This window comes from Salvelinus alpinus, chromosome 9 (assembly GCF_045679555.1).
Source record: "Salvelinus alpinus chromosome 9, SLU_Salpinus.1, whole genome shotgun sequence".
NCBI lineage: Eukaryota > Metazoa > Chordata > Actinopteri > Salmoniformes > Salmonidae > Salvelinus > Salvelinus alpinus.
In genome coordinates this window covers 17,541,049-17,560,306 of record NC_092094.1, presented here as the reverse complement: position 1 = coordinate 17,560,306, position 19,258 = coordinate 17,541,049, and the positions used below count along the sequence as shown (strand labels likewise).

Below are 19,258 nucleotides of genomic sequence, written 5' to 3'. Positions count from 1 at the left end.
TGGTTGTGTGCAGTTTGACATTTGTTGGGCACGGTTATGCGTATATGAAAATCATAACTGGCATGCAGATCTTTAGAAATGGTAGGATCAATTGTAGATTGGCACTCCACGTGAAAAAGGTTGCCGATCCCCTTCTATAGACTATATGAAGTCACCCTTGTGGAACGGCGCCTACAGTTTACTATGACAGTATCATTGTCTCATGTGCTTCCCACCAACATTGTCTCGTGCGCTTCCAGCAAATTTTTGCATTTGCCTGTCTGCATTATTCGCCAGGGAAGGGAAACATTCTGCGAATACTGAAGCATTGTATCAACAAAGTGGCTCTGATAACATTGAAACATTGCATCAACAAACGAGGAGCATCATTACTCTGGACGGTTCTGACTTAGAAAATGTGGACAACTACAAATACCTAGGTGTCTGTTTAGACTGTAAACTCTCCTTCCAGACTCACATTAAGCATCTCCAATCCAAAAATAAATCTAGATTCGGCTTCCTATTTCGCAACAAAGCCTCCTTCACTCATGCTGCCAAACATACCCTCGTAAAACTGACTATCCTACCGATCCTTGACTTTGGCGATGTCATTTACAAAATATCCTCCAACACTCTACTCAGCAAACTGGATGTAGTCTATCACAGTGCCATCCGTTTTGTCACCAAAGCCCCATATACTACCCACCACTGCGACCTGTATGCTCTCGTTGGCTAGCCCTCGCTACATATTCGTCGCCTAACCCACTGGCTCCAGGTCATCTATAAGTCTTTGCTAGGTAAATCCCCGCCTTATCTCAGCTCACTGGTCACCATAGCAACACCCACCCATATCACACGCTCCAGCAGGTATATTTCACTGGTCATCCCCAAAGCCAACACTACCTTTGGCCGCCTTTCCTTCCAGTTCTCTGCTGCCAATGACTGGAACGAATTGCAAAAATCACTGAAGCTGGAGACTTAGATCTCCCTCTCTAACTTTAAGCATCAGCTTTCAGAGCAGCTTACCGATCACTGTACCTGTACACAGCCAATCTGTAAATAGCACACCCAACTACCTCATCTCCATATTGTTATTTATCTTTTTGCTCTTTTGCACCCCATTATCTCTACTTGCACATCATCATCTGCACATGTATCACTCCAGTGATAATGCTAAATTGTAATTATTTCGCCTCTATGGCTTATTTATTGCCTTACCTCCCTAATCTTCTACATTTGCCCACACTGTACATAGATTTCTCTATTGTGTTTTTGACTATGTTTGTTTATGTGTAACTCTGTGTTGTTGTTTTTGTCACACTGCTTTTGTAACGTTCGTTCTCCTCCTCGTCTGAGGAGGAGCAAGGATCGGACCAATATGCAGCGAGGTATGAAGACATAATGATTTATTTAAAGAAAGACGAACACGAAAAAACTCTTAACAAACTACAAAACAATAAACGACGTAAACAGACCTGAACATGAGAACTTACAGACAACGAAGAACGCACGAACAGGAACAAACTCACAAACGAAACAGTCCCGTGTGGCATAAACACTAACACAGGAACAATCACCCACAAACAAACAGTGAGAACAGCCTACCTTAATATGGTTCTCAATCCGAGGAAACGTAAAACACCTGCCCCTGATTGAGAACCATATCAGGCTAATTGAAAATGAACCCAACATAGAAACACATAACATAGAATGCCCACCCCAACTCACGCCCTGACCATACTAAACAAATACAAAAACAAGGGAAAACAGGTCAGGAACGTGACAGCTTTGCTTTATCTTGGCCAGGTCGCAGTTGTAAATGAGAACTTGTTCTCAACTGGCCTACCTGGTTAAATAAAGGTGAAATAAAAAAATAAATAGCAAGTTGTTCAGTTGTGTTTATTTTTATACCAATACATGAAACGAAAATTGCGCTAGCCGACTGGGCGAATGAATGTAAATTTAAATTAGGCATACAGCTATCAGAACCTATATTTTAATAGCAATAAAACAGCTTTTTGTTTAGAATGGTCACCAAAAAAGCAGGCTCCCCCACTTCCCAATTCAATTAACTCCTGGTTATCAGATTACAAAAAGGAAATCAAGGCCGAGTTCAAATGCCTACATCAAATTAAACAGCTAAACAGCTGCTGTATTTTAATCGGGATTGGAATTATTTTGTCAGTTGTTTTTTTTACCAGTGGTGTAAAGTACTTCAGTCAAAATACTTTAAAGTAGTCTACTACTTAAGTATTTTTTGGTGTTTCTGTACTTTACTATATTTTTGGAGTATACCCCTGGCTATCTGTAAATGTAAAAAAAAACAAGACAATTGCAATTCCACTTACTTTTAACACTTAAGTATATTTAAAACCAAATACTTTTAGACTTTCACTCAAGTAGTATTTTACTGGGTGACTTTCACTTTTACTCGAGTCATTTTCTATTAAGACATCTTTACTTTTACTCAAGTATAACAATTGAGTACTTTTTCGACCACTTTTTTGACCAGTTAAAATGTTTGGTCTAGAGCTGGGGTCTGGCATACCTAGCCTCGTCGCGAAACAGGCTAACGGGAAGCCTGGGAAAGTTCCATGGCAGAAATCAACTAAATAGGAGTGGAACGTGACACCTCAGAACACATCAAACCAATCAAATGCCTTGCTTGGGCAGAGCTACAAAGATGCTCACCAGATTAGTGCCATAGGAGCAACAGTGTCTGAGGACTAAAAATATCACCAAAACATGCACTGCAACGTTTGCAGCATGCTGGTTTTCACAGCATTTCTCTGTTATTTCGAGGTGAGCTAAAGCTGCAGAAATGGTCTACAATGCTGGCCATGTCAATATTTTTTATTTTGACGTTTCTGAACTGATATTTGGCTGTAAACGGCAACCATGTACTGTTGATCTATGGGGACAAAATGCAAGCAACGTTGCTAAAATGAATGGAAAAAAATCTCATGAACCTCATAAAATGTTACCTGTAATGCTCATCTCCTGTAGCCTAATTGTTACCTGTAATGCTCATCTCCTGTAGCCTAATTGTTACCTGTAATGCTCATCTCCTGTAGCCTAATTGTTACCTGTAATGCTCATCTCCTGTAGCCTAATTGTTACCTGTAATGCTCATCTCCTGTAGCCTAATTGTTACCTGTAATGCTCATCTCCTGTAGCCTAATTGTGGTCTACTTATTTTTATACTGTACCTGAATTACAAGGAGTGGATTTACACTAAACATTTTATGTCAGCACTTAAAAGGCATGTACAACATCTGGTATATGGTTTCCCTCATATACATTGTCTACTGGTATCATTTTAAATTGAGAACATATAGCTCAACATTTAAACAATGTCTGAGTTGAGCTATGCTCTGCTTCAGATGCCCATAAGGCCAGTAATGCCTTATGGGCAGTAATACTGTAGGCCTATGACTCCATTGGCAATGCATGCCATATGATAAGCTGCGAAATCTATTCACATAGCTGATATACTGAGAGAGTGACAATCAAATAAAACCGACTTGAGATCTTACGACTAGACAAAAATGCAATGTTCATTTGAGAATACACAGAAACACAGACACAGAATCCCTTCTCCTCTTTATTGCAGGATTGCGATATGATTAATCAACATTGATACTAGTTCATTTTGAATAATAGTTTAACAATTAAAACAAGTTTAAAAACGTAACTTCAAAGAATCAACACTTTATCACTTCAAAATGTACAAATAAGATTACCTGTATGTAAAGATTAGACATCTTAGTCTAAACAACAATAGATAATTGTACGCTATTATTACTAAAGCATAATTTCAGGGGAACAAAAACAACTCCATACTAGCAGTGGCCAACCTTGCTCCAGTGATCCCTGATCTACTGGATGAGCAGACTTCTATTCCAGCCCCACAATAGCACACTTGATTATCAACTCATTATATTTGATAAGTTCAATGAAGTGTGTTATTGCTGGGCTGAAACAGAACCCTGCACACCCAGCAGACCTCCAGCAAGGTTGGCCTGCTCAAATTCTAATAGGTTTATACATTGTGTGTGATGTTTAACTGCATTTAACTGTATTATGTATCTGGCAACATAGGTAGGCCTACACATATGACCCATGGCATATAGGATATACCCTTAGTCTTATGTGACATTTATTGGGACCTCTTTTAATCTGCAAACAGGCTTTCACAGTTTTCGATATCTGAGGACAGAAAACATCACAAAGAAACAGACTTCATTATAATACAATTAGACAGCACTGAATATTATGTTGCTATTATCTCTGGCCTTATGGTTTTTCCCTCTTGGGTCTGGAACTGGAGAATATTTTCATAATGTCCTCCCACAAAATGATCTGCCCTGTCCAGTAGCCTACAATCTCCCTTTACTGACAGCTAGAGCTGCAATTTCACCCTTTTCCATGGCTGTTATCTACAAATGTATTTGGAGACTGTTTTTAATTTAGAATGATTACACCAAGATATCTAGCTAATGGGAAATTAGCTAGCTGGTGCCATTTAATTCACTTAGCTAAACGGTGTGCAATGTTAGCCATTTGTCTAGCAGCTCAGTTGAGTTAGCCTACAAAGTAGCGAACTGTAGCCACATAGCTAGCTAGCTAATAATACATAGTTTAAAAAAAAAACATTTAAACATGTATTTACTTACTTGAAAAGGTTCTCCCACTGCCTCAGTTTTTTTGGGTCCTTACAAAAAATAAAATAAATGGGCAATCTTCACGATATTTTCGGTGTAAGCAAAGCACAGCCAGCAGCCATGTGGACGAATGGAAACAAGGAAAACAATGTTTGTCACCAAATCGGTTTAGAACGTGTTGCAACCATAGGAGCACCCTTTTTGGTTCGATGTAGAACCCTTTTGGTTCCAGGTAGAACCCTTTTGGTTCCAGGTAGAACCCCTTTGGTTCCAGGTAGAACCCTTCTGGTTTCCATGTAGAACCCTCTGGAAATGATTCTAACCCCAAAATGTTCTACCTGGAACTAAACAGGTTCTACTTTGAACTAAAAAGGTTCTTCAAAGGGGTATTCTCTGGGGACAGCCAAAGAACCCTTTTAGGGTCTAGATAGCACCTTTTTTTCCAAGAGTGCATGGCATATTGACATCTTTCCTGAGTGCCATAGCTGCAATAACAAACGCATCATATGTGTTACTTTCACTAATATGTTTGGTCAGTGCAGGTGCAATTGTTTTGATACAAGTATTGCACTTGTCTTCAGCTGTCATATTGAGGTGTGATTAGTGGCTATGGTTGGCTACATTTGTCACAATTACGCAATGGAAGTGACTTGCGCACGGAATCTAAACTTGACTTATTAGGGTGTTAGACTACTGAAGTAGGCTATACTTTCTGAGAGTTGTCCTTTTCAAATTCACTCCAATTTGGTGGATATAAGCAAAGCCAAGCAAGTAACAATACGTAAAATGTGCTCTTATTGTTGTATACCTCTGTATGTGCTTGCAGTTTGGTAATGTTCTGGGTCCCCCTCGACTCTTAGCCGAAACTCATTGTAGCCATCTCTCCGTGTACCCTGTGTCTGTGCCCGTAAAATCCTGCCGCAATATCCATCCGACTTCGCTTGCTTATCTGTTGGTTCCTCGACGAACGTGAGAGCATTGCACACACAATTGGAGACAACATACTGCAAAAGCAGCAAATGCAAATATATTCCCATTATTGATGGTGTGGTGGGAAGTTCTTTATTCCACCTCTACAAAGGAAACAAAATAGAGGATATATTTTCTCCCCACAGTCCCCAACTACGGAATTCCTGCAAACTATTAGCCCTGACACTTGGTAATAAATGGTGTGAGAAACCGCGGTGAATCCATCCCAGACAGAGCGGGTTTCGAAGTTCGATGGCACTGCTTCAGCATATAGTTACACTGATCTGAGAGGAAAGCGGTGATAGGTAGCTTGAGTGTTGAGTTAACGGAGTAATTCTCAGGGTCCGGGAAATAGCGAAGCGCAGCAGCACAGCTGTCCCCGAAAACGAGGGAATAACTAGATTGTTGCGATGAAGGCAGCAGAGTATAAACAAAACCCAGACATTCCTAATCACCCCTGTGACCGAGAGGTGCGTTTGACATTCTTGGTGAGACGCAGGAAAGCTGTCGGCCAATGTTTACACAGCGGTGGATCTCACAAGTCAATTATAATATAGCAGGGCGCTCATAACAATAATGCGCCTTTACTTGTATTAATGATAATGGCAAGGCAAATGTTTGGTGTGTGCTCAATTATTTACTTTTGACGATTATACAATTTTACCGTTTATATAGTGCAAAATTATTTGCGTGACGTTTTCTTCCAGATTAGCAATGAGGACTCGAGTGACCGGCGTTCCTCCAGAGTGGTGGAGTGCCGTGCTATAGCTTTTTTGCCCATCGGCAGCATTCACCAGACGCCCGCGACTGTCGTTCTCACATGCCGTTTTCCTCACACAGCCCACCCGTCCTTCTCCTGACCTGTGACACTACAGCTGCCAATTGGAAGCAATAATATTATTTTCAGTGTCAAGCCAGCGGCATGCCTACTCCCTGTCGCCACTTTTTAAAATATATTTATTGATTTTTATTATTTAATATACATTGGATGGCATTGAAAAAGGTTTGTGGAAAAGTATTGTAAATTATTATGTGTGCAAAATATATCCGATAATGAGGGTCAGTTCTGTCAGTCTTCATGCCCATAGGAGGCACAGTGGCACTTGTCCCCTTAGATGTGTCCTGTTTAAAAAATATATAATTTTTTTTAATGTCATTTTTGTAGTTGTTTTTTCTCTGTAATAATACTAACCACCTAGCAATTTTATGACGGTAGCTTTAGCTAGCCCAGATAGGTTCCCAATCTAAACAGCTTCTACCCCCAAGCCATAAGACTCCTGAACATCTAATCAAATGGCTGCCCAGACTATTTGCATTGCCCCCCCCCCCCCCCCCCCCCCACACCACACACCCTTTTACACCGCTGCTACTCTGTCTCTCTGTTGTTATCATCTATGCATAGTCACTTTAATAACTCTACCTACATGTACATATTACCTCAATTACCTCGACTAACCGGTGCCCCCGCACATTGACTCTGTACCGGTACCCCCCTGTATATAGTCTCGCTATTGTTATTTTACTGCTGCTCTTTAATTACTTGTTACTTTTATTTATTATTCTTATTTGTATTTACTGCATTGTTGGTTAGGGGCTCGTAAGTAAGGTCTACACCTGTTGTATTCCGCGCATGTGATTAATACAATTTGATTTGATCTCCCAACCTCATAACTAGCTACCAAGAAGCTAGCCCTTGATCATGACTCTCAGTTCCATTACGTAACATAATGGAACTGAGAGTCATGATTGTGTAATGGAACTGAGAGTCATGATTGTGTAATGGAACTGAGAGTCATGATTGTGTAATGGAACTGAGAGTCATGATTGTGTAATGGAACTGAGAGTCATGATTGTGTAATGGAACTGAGAGTCATGATTGTGTAATGGAACTGAGAGTCATGATTGTGTAATGGAACTGAGAGTCATGATTGTGTAATGGAACTGAGAGTCATGATTGTGTAATGGAACTGAGAGTCATGATTGTGTAATGGAACTGAGAGTCATGATCAAGGGTTAGCTTCTTGGTAGCTAGTTATGAGGTTGGGAGATTGCTAACCTATCTTGGCTAAAGCCACCTTCATAAATTTGCTAGGTCATTAGACGAATGCGTATCAGTAGGGGTGAGTTTTGTTAAGATCCCTGACGCTCAAGCTGCTCATTAACATGCATCGTTTGCGGTATGGTATTGGAAGCATAAGGACCTTATTTTATTGAATCCCAGATTTTGATAAAGTTTGATTTGATTCATATCGGCAAGAAATCATTTTCAAAATGCTAAAGGTTAAATTGATAGGGTTAAGGTTAGTGTTCTCACATGGCAATATCTCCATGCTACAACGCTTCTTTACAGAAAACAGATGGAAGATGAGGCAACCACCTGTGCTAATTAGCTATCTAGCATGCTCTGAACACGTGTGTAAACGTAACTCAGGAAGTGTAGTGGAAATGTAGTTTCTTCGGATGGAGAAACAGAATTACGTCTTGAGTTTAAGAGCTACCAAGAAGCCATTTCAGACTATCAATCAAGTTCGAGTACCTAGCTTGTCTAACCATTTTAGCTGGCATGCCTGCTGGCAAGGTTAGTAGACTTTAGAAAAGCAAGCAATAACTAAATGTACTGAATAAGACTCACATTTCTTTGAATCTTTTACCCAGATTTTAGCAGAGATGCAGAGAAGCATAATTTGTTTCTTTAAAAAAAGAACGACTAGTCAGGAGGATACAACCAGCTCTATAGGTATTAGATATTGTATTGTCATGTACTTGCAGGCTTCTCACACAGTGCAATGGGGACAACAGTGACAAATAAGTAACATAGGAAAGCAATCAAATAAGTTACATTGTAAATATACAGTACAACGTACTAATACAAATACTAAATAAACTAAATCAAGTACAATAGGCATGCAGATAAAATAAAATAAGATATAAATGAAAATAAGATTTTTAAACATAGTTTATAAGGATTTAGTATGGACCTTATTTGCCCATGTGCATAGTGAGTGGGATAAAGTGCAGAAGCAGCATATAATTATATGAAACATATACATTAGTAGTGGAGTAAGGTGACATAAATATTGCATTGGTAAATCAATTCACATTAAAATCACAACAAATGTAAGGTATTTATAGAAACAGCAAAAACAGCTTGCAGCCTCTGGCTGGCTATAGTTAGCTGGAGGGTGGCAAGCCCAATTTGAGATTAGAGAAATTCCTTGCTATTGTCTTTGAAATTAATTCATGTCTAGATGGCTTGCCTAGGGTTTATAGCTGTCCTCTGAGTGGAGCCTAAATGCCAGAGATACAAAAGCGGCCTGCCAAGGGTTTATAGGTTCCTATGAGTGGGGGTCACACCTGCCAGAGATGCAAATCACGTCTTGAACGGCAAACTCCACTCGGCCGCTGGCGGTAGGAATGTATAGCCTTGGGCGTAGGGAAAGTGGAAAATAGCAAATGGGAGGATTTTTTGGGGTACTGGGTTGTAATTGAATAAAAAGCACATGTGAGATAGGCTATCTGGAAGTGAATCAATGGAGGTAGCTGTAATAAATAATTTAGGCAGACTGTTCCATTTCATATCAATAAATATTTACTAATGGATATACAGTAGCATATAAAGTCTATAAGATCCATATCCAATACATTAAAACTGATGAAATTGTATAATAAATTATTATTAAATTATTACAAACTATAGGAAATCCCACTTTTGATTGAGACAGCCTACTGTGATGTTTCACTGTGTCATCTTCTAACAGTTTTATTTGTTTTATGTAAATGTGCCTCAAGTATTTGCATAAACATATCTGAGACCAATTGGCATATCCTTTCATCATCTGAAAAGTGTCTCACTTATTCCAGCTTTTTTTATGAGCCGCTCAAATGGATAGAATTTGAATCTCTCCACACTACCACTCTCCATCCACTGTCTTCTATCTACGCAAATCCTTCTCTACTGTATGGACACTGTGCCTGCCAATGTGACTTAGTAGTGGTCTGGTCTGTATTGAAAACAATAGGAGTGCATTAGCTCTCCTCACACACTGTAGCCTTAGTTATCATAGACGGCTGTGTGGATGTCTGCCATAATGCTCCCCTAGCTGCCATTCACTAAAACCTCCATTGAAGAAAACCAATCTCTGGGTTGCTATGAAAACATTTCCCCTATCAAGATCAAATAAACATCACTACACATGCATTATTGAATAATGGTGTGTGTTTGGTCTGAATGGCAGGGAAAGGTATGGTGGTGTGGGAGTGAGACCCATGTGGCAGTGGTAACAACACATAGAGGAGAACAGTACCTGAGGCTGGAGGAAGCCCATCTGACAGCCCACCTCTGTACTTCGGTTCTACGTGTATGTATGAGTGGTGGCTGTTTCCCATCTAGCGGCCTGCGTGGCTGTTGACTCCTTGCAATACTATTTCCCAATGGTACATTTATATTTTACTGCTTCATAAACACACAGATGTCTACATGGACGTCTCAACCTGCCAACGTACCTGTTGTGCCGGACATAAACAACAATAAATGGTGGTTCACACTACTGAGCCTAGCCAAGCTAAACCAAGCTGTAGTGAGCTGGCCTGGATACCTATCCACCATAGTCGCTGGAACCGTGCTGAAAAGGACCATTTGAAAATATATCTGAGCCTGCGCAGCTTGATTTGGGTCAGCATGATAGTGGGAAAAGGGTATAAGATAAGCATATTAATAATATCATATACCATGTTCTGTATAAATCTATTTATATAAATCTATTTATAATGTGTAACAGACTAGAAAGTGTTAATCTCTCAGCAAGCATGTGTTGTGTCAGTCTGACCTGCTTCCCTGGAACTGTACGTTGTGCACCTTGATGGGAGTTGGAGGTAATCGGTTCAGATCGTCCATTTAAACACCCTGCTGAAATATCGTGAACGTTTGGAGGCCATCAGATGCAATTACAGCGAGTCAAGACAGACAACTCTGAATCCAAATGCGCTTCCCCAGGTAGGTGCGGTATTTCTCGCTGACTGAGAGGATATCATACCCCAAATAACCCTTCAATTATACTCACTGTTGATGCAGTGCTGCTTAGCTGCTTTAATTTAAAAAAAATGATTTAACCTTTATTTAACTGGCAAGTCAGTTAAGAACAAATTCTTATTTACAATGACGGCCCACCCTGCTGGGCCAATTGTGCACCGCCCTATGGGACTCCCAATCACAGCCGGTTGTGATACAGCCTGGAATCAAACCAGGGTCTATAACAGCCGGTTGTGACACAGCCTGGAATCGAACCACAGTCTGTAGTGACGCTTCTAGACCGCTGCACCACTCGGGAGTGGTGTAGTCTGTCATAGATAATGGTAAAAATGACTGTAGCTACCCATAGCTCCAGTAAATAAGATAGATGTGTTGATTATTGATTTCTAAAAGTCTGTAACCATGTATGAATCACCCAATTCTGTTACATTCCTTGAACACTGTTTCATGTGTTATCTCTCTGTAGGTGAAATCCAACTATTGTGGTCATGTCTTTCCTGAGGACATCATTGTCAAGCACAGGAGCCAACGGAAGTTATCTTATCAGGGAGTAGATAAGGGGAGCGGCATCTGACATGTGCCTATCAACACTTCACATCAAACATAATCAGAACACACTCCTAGGTGGGAGGAGGAAGTGTGTGTGTGAATGTGGAGTGGTGGGTGGTGGGTACAATTCTATCCTGATTGTGAGGACATGCAAGCACTAACATAAGCTCTATAGCAAAGCATCATAGTCAGAGCTTTATGGATGGACTTGGGTGCACCAAAGTGTTACTGTTTGTCAGTGACGAAGGTATTCAAATATGGACAATGTCTTGAAATTCTTCCTAATGGTTGTCTCGTATAGCAGGTATTCTGTCTCTAAGATTTGAGAGAGAGATAAAGTAGGGGAAGTAGGAGAGAGTGGGGTAAATTGAGCCAAAGTGTTAGTTGAGCCATCTTTTGTTTCTAAAAAATAATACACAAAATGAATCAATGTGACCAAATATTTAGGAAGAGGTCATCATTTCATGGAGTCTGGGAAGGAAGAAACCACATGGAAAAAGTGGTAAGCAAGTTAGATCCAGATTGCTTTATACACTGAACAAAAATATAAATGCAACGTAAATTGTTGGTCCCATGTTACATGAGCTGAAATAAAAGATCCCCAAAATGTTCCATATGCTCAAAAAGCTTATTTCTGTCACGACTTCTGCCGAAGTCGTTGCCTCTCCTTGTTCGGGCGGTGTTCGGCGGTCGACGTCACCGGTCTTCTAGCCATCATCGATCCATTTTTCATTTTCCATTGGTTTTGTCTTGTCTTCCCACACACCTGTTTTCAATCCCATCCATTACCTCTTGTGTATTTAACCCTCTGTTTCCCCTCATGTCTTTGTCAGAGATTGTTTTATGTCAAGTGTTGTTTCTTGGTGTATAGATGCGCGACGGGTCCTCGTACCCATGTTTATTTTATGTATGTACATTTTCGTGTTTGGAGCATGTTAAGTGGACATTTATTAAAAGTCTCCATTTAAACTCCGTTTAACTCTCCTGCGCCTGACTTCCCTGCCACCTATACACACGACTCTGACAATTTCGGTCTAATTTTGTGCACAAATTTGTTTACATCCCTGTTAGCGAGCATTTTTCCTTTGCTAAGATAATCCATCCACGTGGCATATCAATAAACTGATTAAACAGCATGATCATTACACAGGTGCTGAGGACAATAAAAGGCCACTTTAAAATGCACAGTTTTGTCAGAATGCCACAGATGTCTCAAGTTTTGAGGCAGTGTGCAATTGGCATGCTGACTGCAAGAATGTCCACCAGAGCTGTTGCCAGAGAATTGAATGTAATTTCTCTACCTCTCCAACATTCTTTTAGATTATTTGGCAGTATGACCAACCGGCTTCACAACCACAGACCATGTGTATGGTGTCATGTGGGCCAAGTGGTTTGCTGATCTCAATGTTGTTACCAGAGTGCCCCATGGGGACGGTGGGGTTATGGTATGGGCAGGTATAAGCTTTGAACAATGAACACAGTTGCCTTTTATCGATGGCAATTTGAATGCACAAAGATACCGTGATGAGATCCTGAGGCCCATTGTCGTGCCATTCATCCACCGCCATCACCTCATATTTCAGCATGATAATGCACGGCCCCATGTCACAACGATCTGTACACAATTCCTGGAAGCTGAAAATGTCTCAGTTCTTCCATGGCGTGCATACTCACCAGACATGTCACCCATTGAGCATGTTTGGGATGCTCTGGATTGACGTGTACGACAGCTTGTTCCAGTTCCCACCAATATCCAGCAACTTTGCACAGCCATTGAAGAGGAGTGGGATAACATTACACTGGCCACAATCAACAGCCTGATCAACTCTATGCGAAGGAGATGTGTCACGCCCCTACTTTTTTTAAAGGTATGTGTGGCCAACAGATGCATATCTGTATTCCCATTCATGTGAAATCCATAAATTAGGGCCTGATGAATTTATTTCAATAGACTGATTTCCTTATATGAACTGTAACTCAGTAAAATCTTAGAAATTGTTGCATGTTGTGTTTTATATTTTTGTTCAGTATACATCAGTTGGGGTCTCTATAAGCTACAATATGAGGTCCTAAACCTAGCATGAAAGTGCATCCTTGTAGCTGTGTGGGCTAATATAGTCAAAATGTTTGCCTTGGGGTACTGTAAGTTGAGCCAATGGCCACAATACCCCATACAAATGATGATTACATTTAGTCAGTTTTATGCATAGTATTTTTGCAATGTGTCATGCGTATGTACTCAAGATAGTGCATTTTTATTGTTACAGAGCAGACATAGAGTAGATCATCATGCCCTGTGTATACAAACGTAAAACAAGAAGGGGTCTAGTCCCCCTTGAGGTTCTTCAGAGAGCAGCCAAGGAAGTGGGAGAAGGGAAAAAGTCCATTAAGCAGCAAGAGGTGAACAAATGGACTGAATGACACATGTACCTGTGTGAAAGAGAGGCTATGATACAGTAGAAGAGGCACATAAGGTCCTATCACATGACATGGAATCTGAGCTTTCTAAACATATACAGACTTTCTCCGACCAGTTTCATGGGCTTAGTAGCCTCAAATGCAGAGAACTTGGCTACGAATTGGTACATGGAAACAACATCCCTTTCCCAGACAACTGGCCCAGAAATGGAAGGGTAAGTGATATTGAACAGATACTGAAGATAAACTGTATATCTGAATGTAGGCATCCATACCCCACTGTCACAGGACACCATCACTCACTTAAACCCAAAGTGGCTCAATTTACCCCATACCCAGGGTAAGTTAATCAAAATTTGATTATACCGCATCAGCAAAACAACAGTACAGTAACATTTTGGACCCCATGATTTGCATTTTTGTGTACTGGCTTTCAACTGAAAACCGAATGCCAAGTTACATAATTTTTGCAAAGTCATGACTTTGTATTCTATATTTCACAAGAATACAGCACATCATAGGTTTATGTGATTTTTAAATAATTGAACACCTTACTGTTACTGTGATTCTATAGTGCCTTGCAAAAGTATTCATCTCCCTTGGCGTTTTTCCTATTTTGTTGCATTACAACCTGTAATTTAAATTGATCTTTATTTAGATTTCATGTAAGATAGTCCAAATTGGTGACGTGAAATGAAAAAAATAACCTGTTTAATTTAGATTTTTTTAAAGGAAAAGTGGTGCGTGCATAGGTATTCACCCCCTTTGCTATGAAGCCCCTACATAAGATCTGGTGCAACCAATTACCTTCAGAAGTCACATAATTAGTTAGATTGCACACAGGTGGACTTTATATAAGTGTCACATGATCTCAGTATATATACACCTGCAACACAGAGTCTGCAACACCACCAAGCAAGCGGCATCATGAAGACCAAGGAACTCTCCAAACAGGCCAGTGACAAAGTTGTGGAGAAGTACAGATCGGGGTTGGGTTATAAAAAACATTCCAAAACTTTGAACATCTCACGGAGCACCATTAAATCCATTATTAAAAAATGGAAAGAATATGGCACCACAACAAACCTGCCAAGAGAGGGCCGCCCACCAACACTAATGGACCAGGCAAGGAGGGCATTAATCAGGGAGGCAACAAAGAGAGCAAAGATAACTGTGAAGGAGCTGCAAAGCTCCACAGCGGAGATTGGAGTATCTGGGCTTTACGGAAGAGTGGCCAGAAAAAAAGCCATTGCTTAAAGAAAAAAATAAGCAAACACGTTTTGTGTTCCCCAAAAGGCATGTGGGAGACTCCCCAAACGTATGGAAGAAGGTATTCTGGTCAGATGAGACTAAAATTTAGCTTTTTGACCATCAAGGAAAACGCTATGTCTGGTGCAAACCCAACACCTCACATCACCCCGAGAACACCATCCCCACAGTGAAGCATGGCGGTGGCAGCATCATGCTGTGGGGATGTTTTTCATTGGCAGGGACTGGGAAACTGGTCAGAATTGAAGGAATGATGGATGGTGCTAAATACAGGGAAATTCTTGAGGGAAACCTGTTTCAGTCTTCCAGAGATTTGAGACTGGGACGGAGATTCACCTTCCAGCAGGACAATGACCCTAATTATATTGCTAAAGCAACACTTGAGGGGTTTAAGGGGAAACATTTAAATGTCTTGGAATGGCCTAGTCAAAGCCCAGACCTCAATCCAATTGAGAATCTGTGGTATGACTTGAAGATTGCTGTACACCAGCGGAACCCATCCAACTTGAAGGAGCTGAAGCAGTTTTGCCTTGAAGAATGGACAAAAATCCCAGTGGCTAGATGTGCCAAGCTTATAGAGACATACCTCAAGAGACTTGCAGCTGAAAATGCTGCAAAAGATGGCTCTACAAAAGTATTGACTATGGGGGGGTGAATAGGTATGCACGCTCAAGTTCTGTTTTTTGTGTTATTTCTTGTTTGTTTCACAATAAAAAATATTTTGCATCTTCAAAGTGGTAGGCATGTTGTGTTAATCAAATCCTCTTAAACGCTAATAAAACTAAATGCATGCTCTTCAACCGATCGCTGCCCGCACGCACCCGCCCGCCTAGCATCACTACTCTGAACGGTTCTGACTTAGAATATGTGGACAACTGTAAATACCTAGGTGTCTGGCTAGACTGTAATCTCTCCTTCCAGACTCATATTAAGCATCGCCAATCCAAAATTGAATCTAGAATCGGTTTCCTATTTCACAACAAAGCCTCCTTCACTTATGCTGCCAAACATACCTTTGTAAAAGTGACTATCCTACCGATCCTTGACTTCGGCGAAGTCATTTAGAAAATAGCCTCCAACACTCTACTCACTCTACTCTACTCTACTCAAATTGGATGCAGTCTATCACAGTGCCATCCGTTTTATCATTAATGCCCCATATACTACCCACCATTGAGACCTGTATGCTCTCGTTGGCTGGTCCTCGCTACATATTCATCGCCAAACCCACTGGCTCCAGGTCTGGCTCCATCTATAAGTCTTTGCTAGGTAAAGCTCCACCTTATCTCAGCTCACTGGTCACCATAGCAACACCCACCCATAGCACGCGTTCCAGCAGGTAAATCTCACTGGTCATCCCCAAAGCCAACACCTCATTTGGTCGCCTTTCCTTCCAGTTCTCTGCTGCCAATGACTGGAACGATTTGAAAAAAATCCCTGAAGTTGGAGACTTATATCGCCCTCTCTAACTTTAAACATCAGCTGTCAGAGCAGCTTACCGATCAACTACCTCATCCCCATATTTGTTTTTGTTTTTCTGCTCTTTTGCACACCAGTATTTCTACTTGCACATCCTCATCTGCACATCTATCACTCCAGTGTTAATTGCTAAATTGTAGTTCGCCGCTATGGCCTATTTATTGCCTTACCTCCTTACTTCATTTGCACACACTGTATATTGTGTTATTGACTGTACATTTGTTTATCCCATGTGTAGCTCTGTGTTGTTGTTTTTGTCGCACTGCTTTGCTTTATCTTGGTCAGATCGCAGATGTAAATGAGAACCTGTTCTCAACTGGCCTACCTGGTTAAATAAAGGCGAATAAATAAATAAATAAATAGTTCACACACAGTGCCCTGGTATAGGCCTACAGTAGATACAAACACAAATCAGTACCTTAAAAGCACTTTAAGTCTAGGCTGCAGTGAAGACTTAAATATGTGTTTTAAAGGTTTTGTATAATTGCAGCCAGTCGTTTTGAAAGTAGTGCCCACGAGCCAAAACAGGTCAGTGAAAATTGTGAGCAATGTTATCCATTTCGTATGGTATGTTACGTACTGCAAAAAATGTAAAATACATGTTACTGCTATTCGTATATGTTATGAGTTCATATTCGTACAATATGTTACGAATTTGTAGGTGCTTAAGATCCTGTTCAATCTCTTTAAATGAACCAATCTCACAGTTGCCTTAGGATGTGTGTTACACGATCTCAGAGGCTGGCTCCCTCTTAGTTTGCTGACTATCAGCTGAATGGGCACCATCCCTTCGCTTGGCTCTGTCTCTATTCCCCGTGTGTTTGGCTTCACGTTGGCCTACCTTTGGTACAGATAGTGTGCTCATCAGTTAGCTTTTTGGAGTACTGGGATGTATAGAACATGAGGGAACAGCTTTAGATCTGGCCATAAAATGATTTTGGTTAAAATCATGGTTACAATTATACCCAGTTTTTATCCAATTAAATGTCCTAACAGCTGAATGTTCACTCTGAGCAACACTTTTTGTTGCATTTATTTTCCTATTGTGAGTAATGATTGTGCAGTAATGGATCTCTGTCCCTAATACAATGAAGACAAACAGGAGGCACCACATCTAATTTCAGTAACCCGTTACCATGGTCTCCCTTTACGAGTTTACTCTAACCCACTTTGAAATCTCAGGTGGGAAAACGTTCTCATATATATGTTAATGTATTGTAGCATCAGCAGACTTCTCTGAACATCAAGTCCGGGACCTTAAAGGACCCGAGGGCCCAAGAAGATTATTTAAGCTAAGTTTCTTACATGTCCATTTTTACAGGCTTTTTATTTTCAGCTCAGCATTTGCAACAACCCACTGCCAGCTCGCTGTGCTGGCTGCTTCAGGCGGTGGATGTGAGTTGAAGCACACAGAGATTAGTGAATCCCCAACCTGACTGACATCTGACAGAGAAGGTAGGGACTTTTTTGCTGACTAAGCAAAGATTTTTCAGTTGAAAGCAGTGGGGGTAATTCCAGTTGAACTTCTTTTCACCATCAACATTCTCGCTTGATATGAACATAAAGGTATGTTTATACCTCATGGCTCTTTTGGCAATGAAACAAGTCAACCGAAAAGTGGTATGCACCGTAAGGTTATGATGTGTGCCAGCTGATGACCTGCAAAGACCTGGACCTGATAGAGTTTCTTTGATCATCAATCTCACATTCTCTCGGAGGATTCACAATAAATGAAGATTGCTGATAGCTGGGTCGGTCAAAGAAAGAGGATAGCATGTCTGTAAATCATTGGAGTTGGGCTGGACAGGAGATTACATGGACTCTAATGAGAACATGCCTTACGTCAGCTGAACTAGTAAGACAGAACCATATGCTGCTGTGGTGGTTGGACAGTGATGTGAATTCTGTTAACTACTAAGGCTAGCGTAAAACTAGCGTAGAATGTTTAATCAGCATGCCAGGGTGGCATGATAGAGAGGGGGCACGAGGGGCACGGTGGCTTCCTGTCCTAATCTGATGAACGTTAACATGGCTGGAAGCTAAAGTACTGTGCCAGGGACGTATTTCACTGTGGCTTTCATATATATATATATATATATATATATATATATATATATATAGAGAGAGAGAGAGAGAGAGAGAGAGAGAGAGAGAGAGAGAGAGAGAGAGAGAGAGAGAGAGAGAGAGAGAGAGAGAGAGAGAGAGAGAGAGAGAGAGAGAGAGAGAGAGAGAGAGAGAGAGAGAGAGAGAGAGAGAGAGAGAGAAATAAAAGAGAGAAATAAAAGAGAGAGCAAGGAGAGAGAAACGAGAGAGAGAGAAAAGAGAGAGAGAGAGAGAAAAATATATAAAAAAGAGAGAAAGAGAGATTGAGAGAAAAGAGAGAGGTAGATAGAGAGAGAGCAAAGAGAAAAGAGAGAGAGATGAAAGAGAGCGAGAGAGAGAGAGGGAGTCAGAGAGAGCGAAAAGAGAAAAGAGAGAGAGATGAAAGAGAGAGAGAGAGAGAGAGGCAGCTGAAGCAAATAGACTGAAGCTCCTCCTCTTCCGTATTATTTTCCTCATCTCACTCCTCCCCTTTTCCTTCAGTGAATCTGGGATTCTACTCATTTTATTTATTTTTTATCTAACCTTTATTTAACTAGGCAAGTCAGTTAAGAGCAAATTCTTATTTACAATGACGGCCTATCATCGAGTTGACTCAAATGAGCTCCGCACAGTGAGGCAATGCGGCACTTACAGAGAGAATAAGAACACCTATCTTATACCAATATACCTCACCTAATGATTACATTTGTGCTCTATTTCATTACTTTTGCTAGTAATAGGCAGTGGAAATTTTACATTTACATTTAAGTCATTTAGCAGACGCTCTTATCCAGAGCGACTTACAGGTTGGTGCATTCAC

At 40.7% G+C, this 19,258-nt stretch overlaps 1 protein-coding gene across 2 annotated transcripts in view; it reads right to left on the bottom strand.

The window, feature by feature from the left end:
* LOC139584422 (spondin-1-like) overlaps window positions 1-6,099 on the bottom strand; it is a 127,987-nt gene extending 121,888 nt beyond the window's left edge. The window contains exons 1-2 of one of the 2 annotated variants that reach the window (XM_071416230.1): window positions 5,452-5,564; window positions 4,656-4,721 (exon numbers count right to left, since the gene is read on the bottom strand). In XM_071416230.1, coding sequence (XP_071272331.1) covers window position 4,656 — 1 coding nt within the window. In that variant the 5' untranslated portion in view covers window positions 4,657-4,721; window positions 5,452-5,564. Of the gene's footprint in view, window positions 1-4,655; window positions 4,722-5,451 lie in introns of both variants that reach the window. The other variant, XM_071416229.1, reaches the window with a different exon arrangement.
* Between the last annotated feature and the right edge of the window lie 13,159 nt (window positions 6,100-19,258).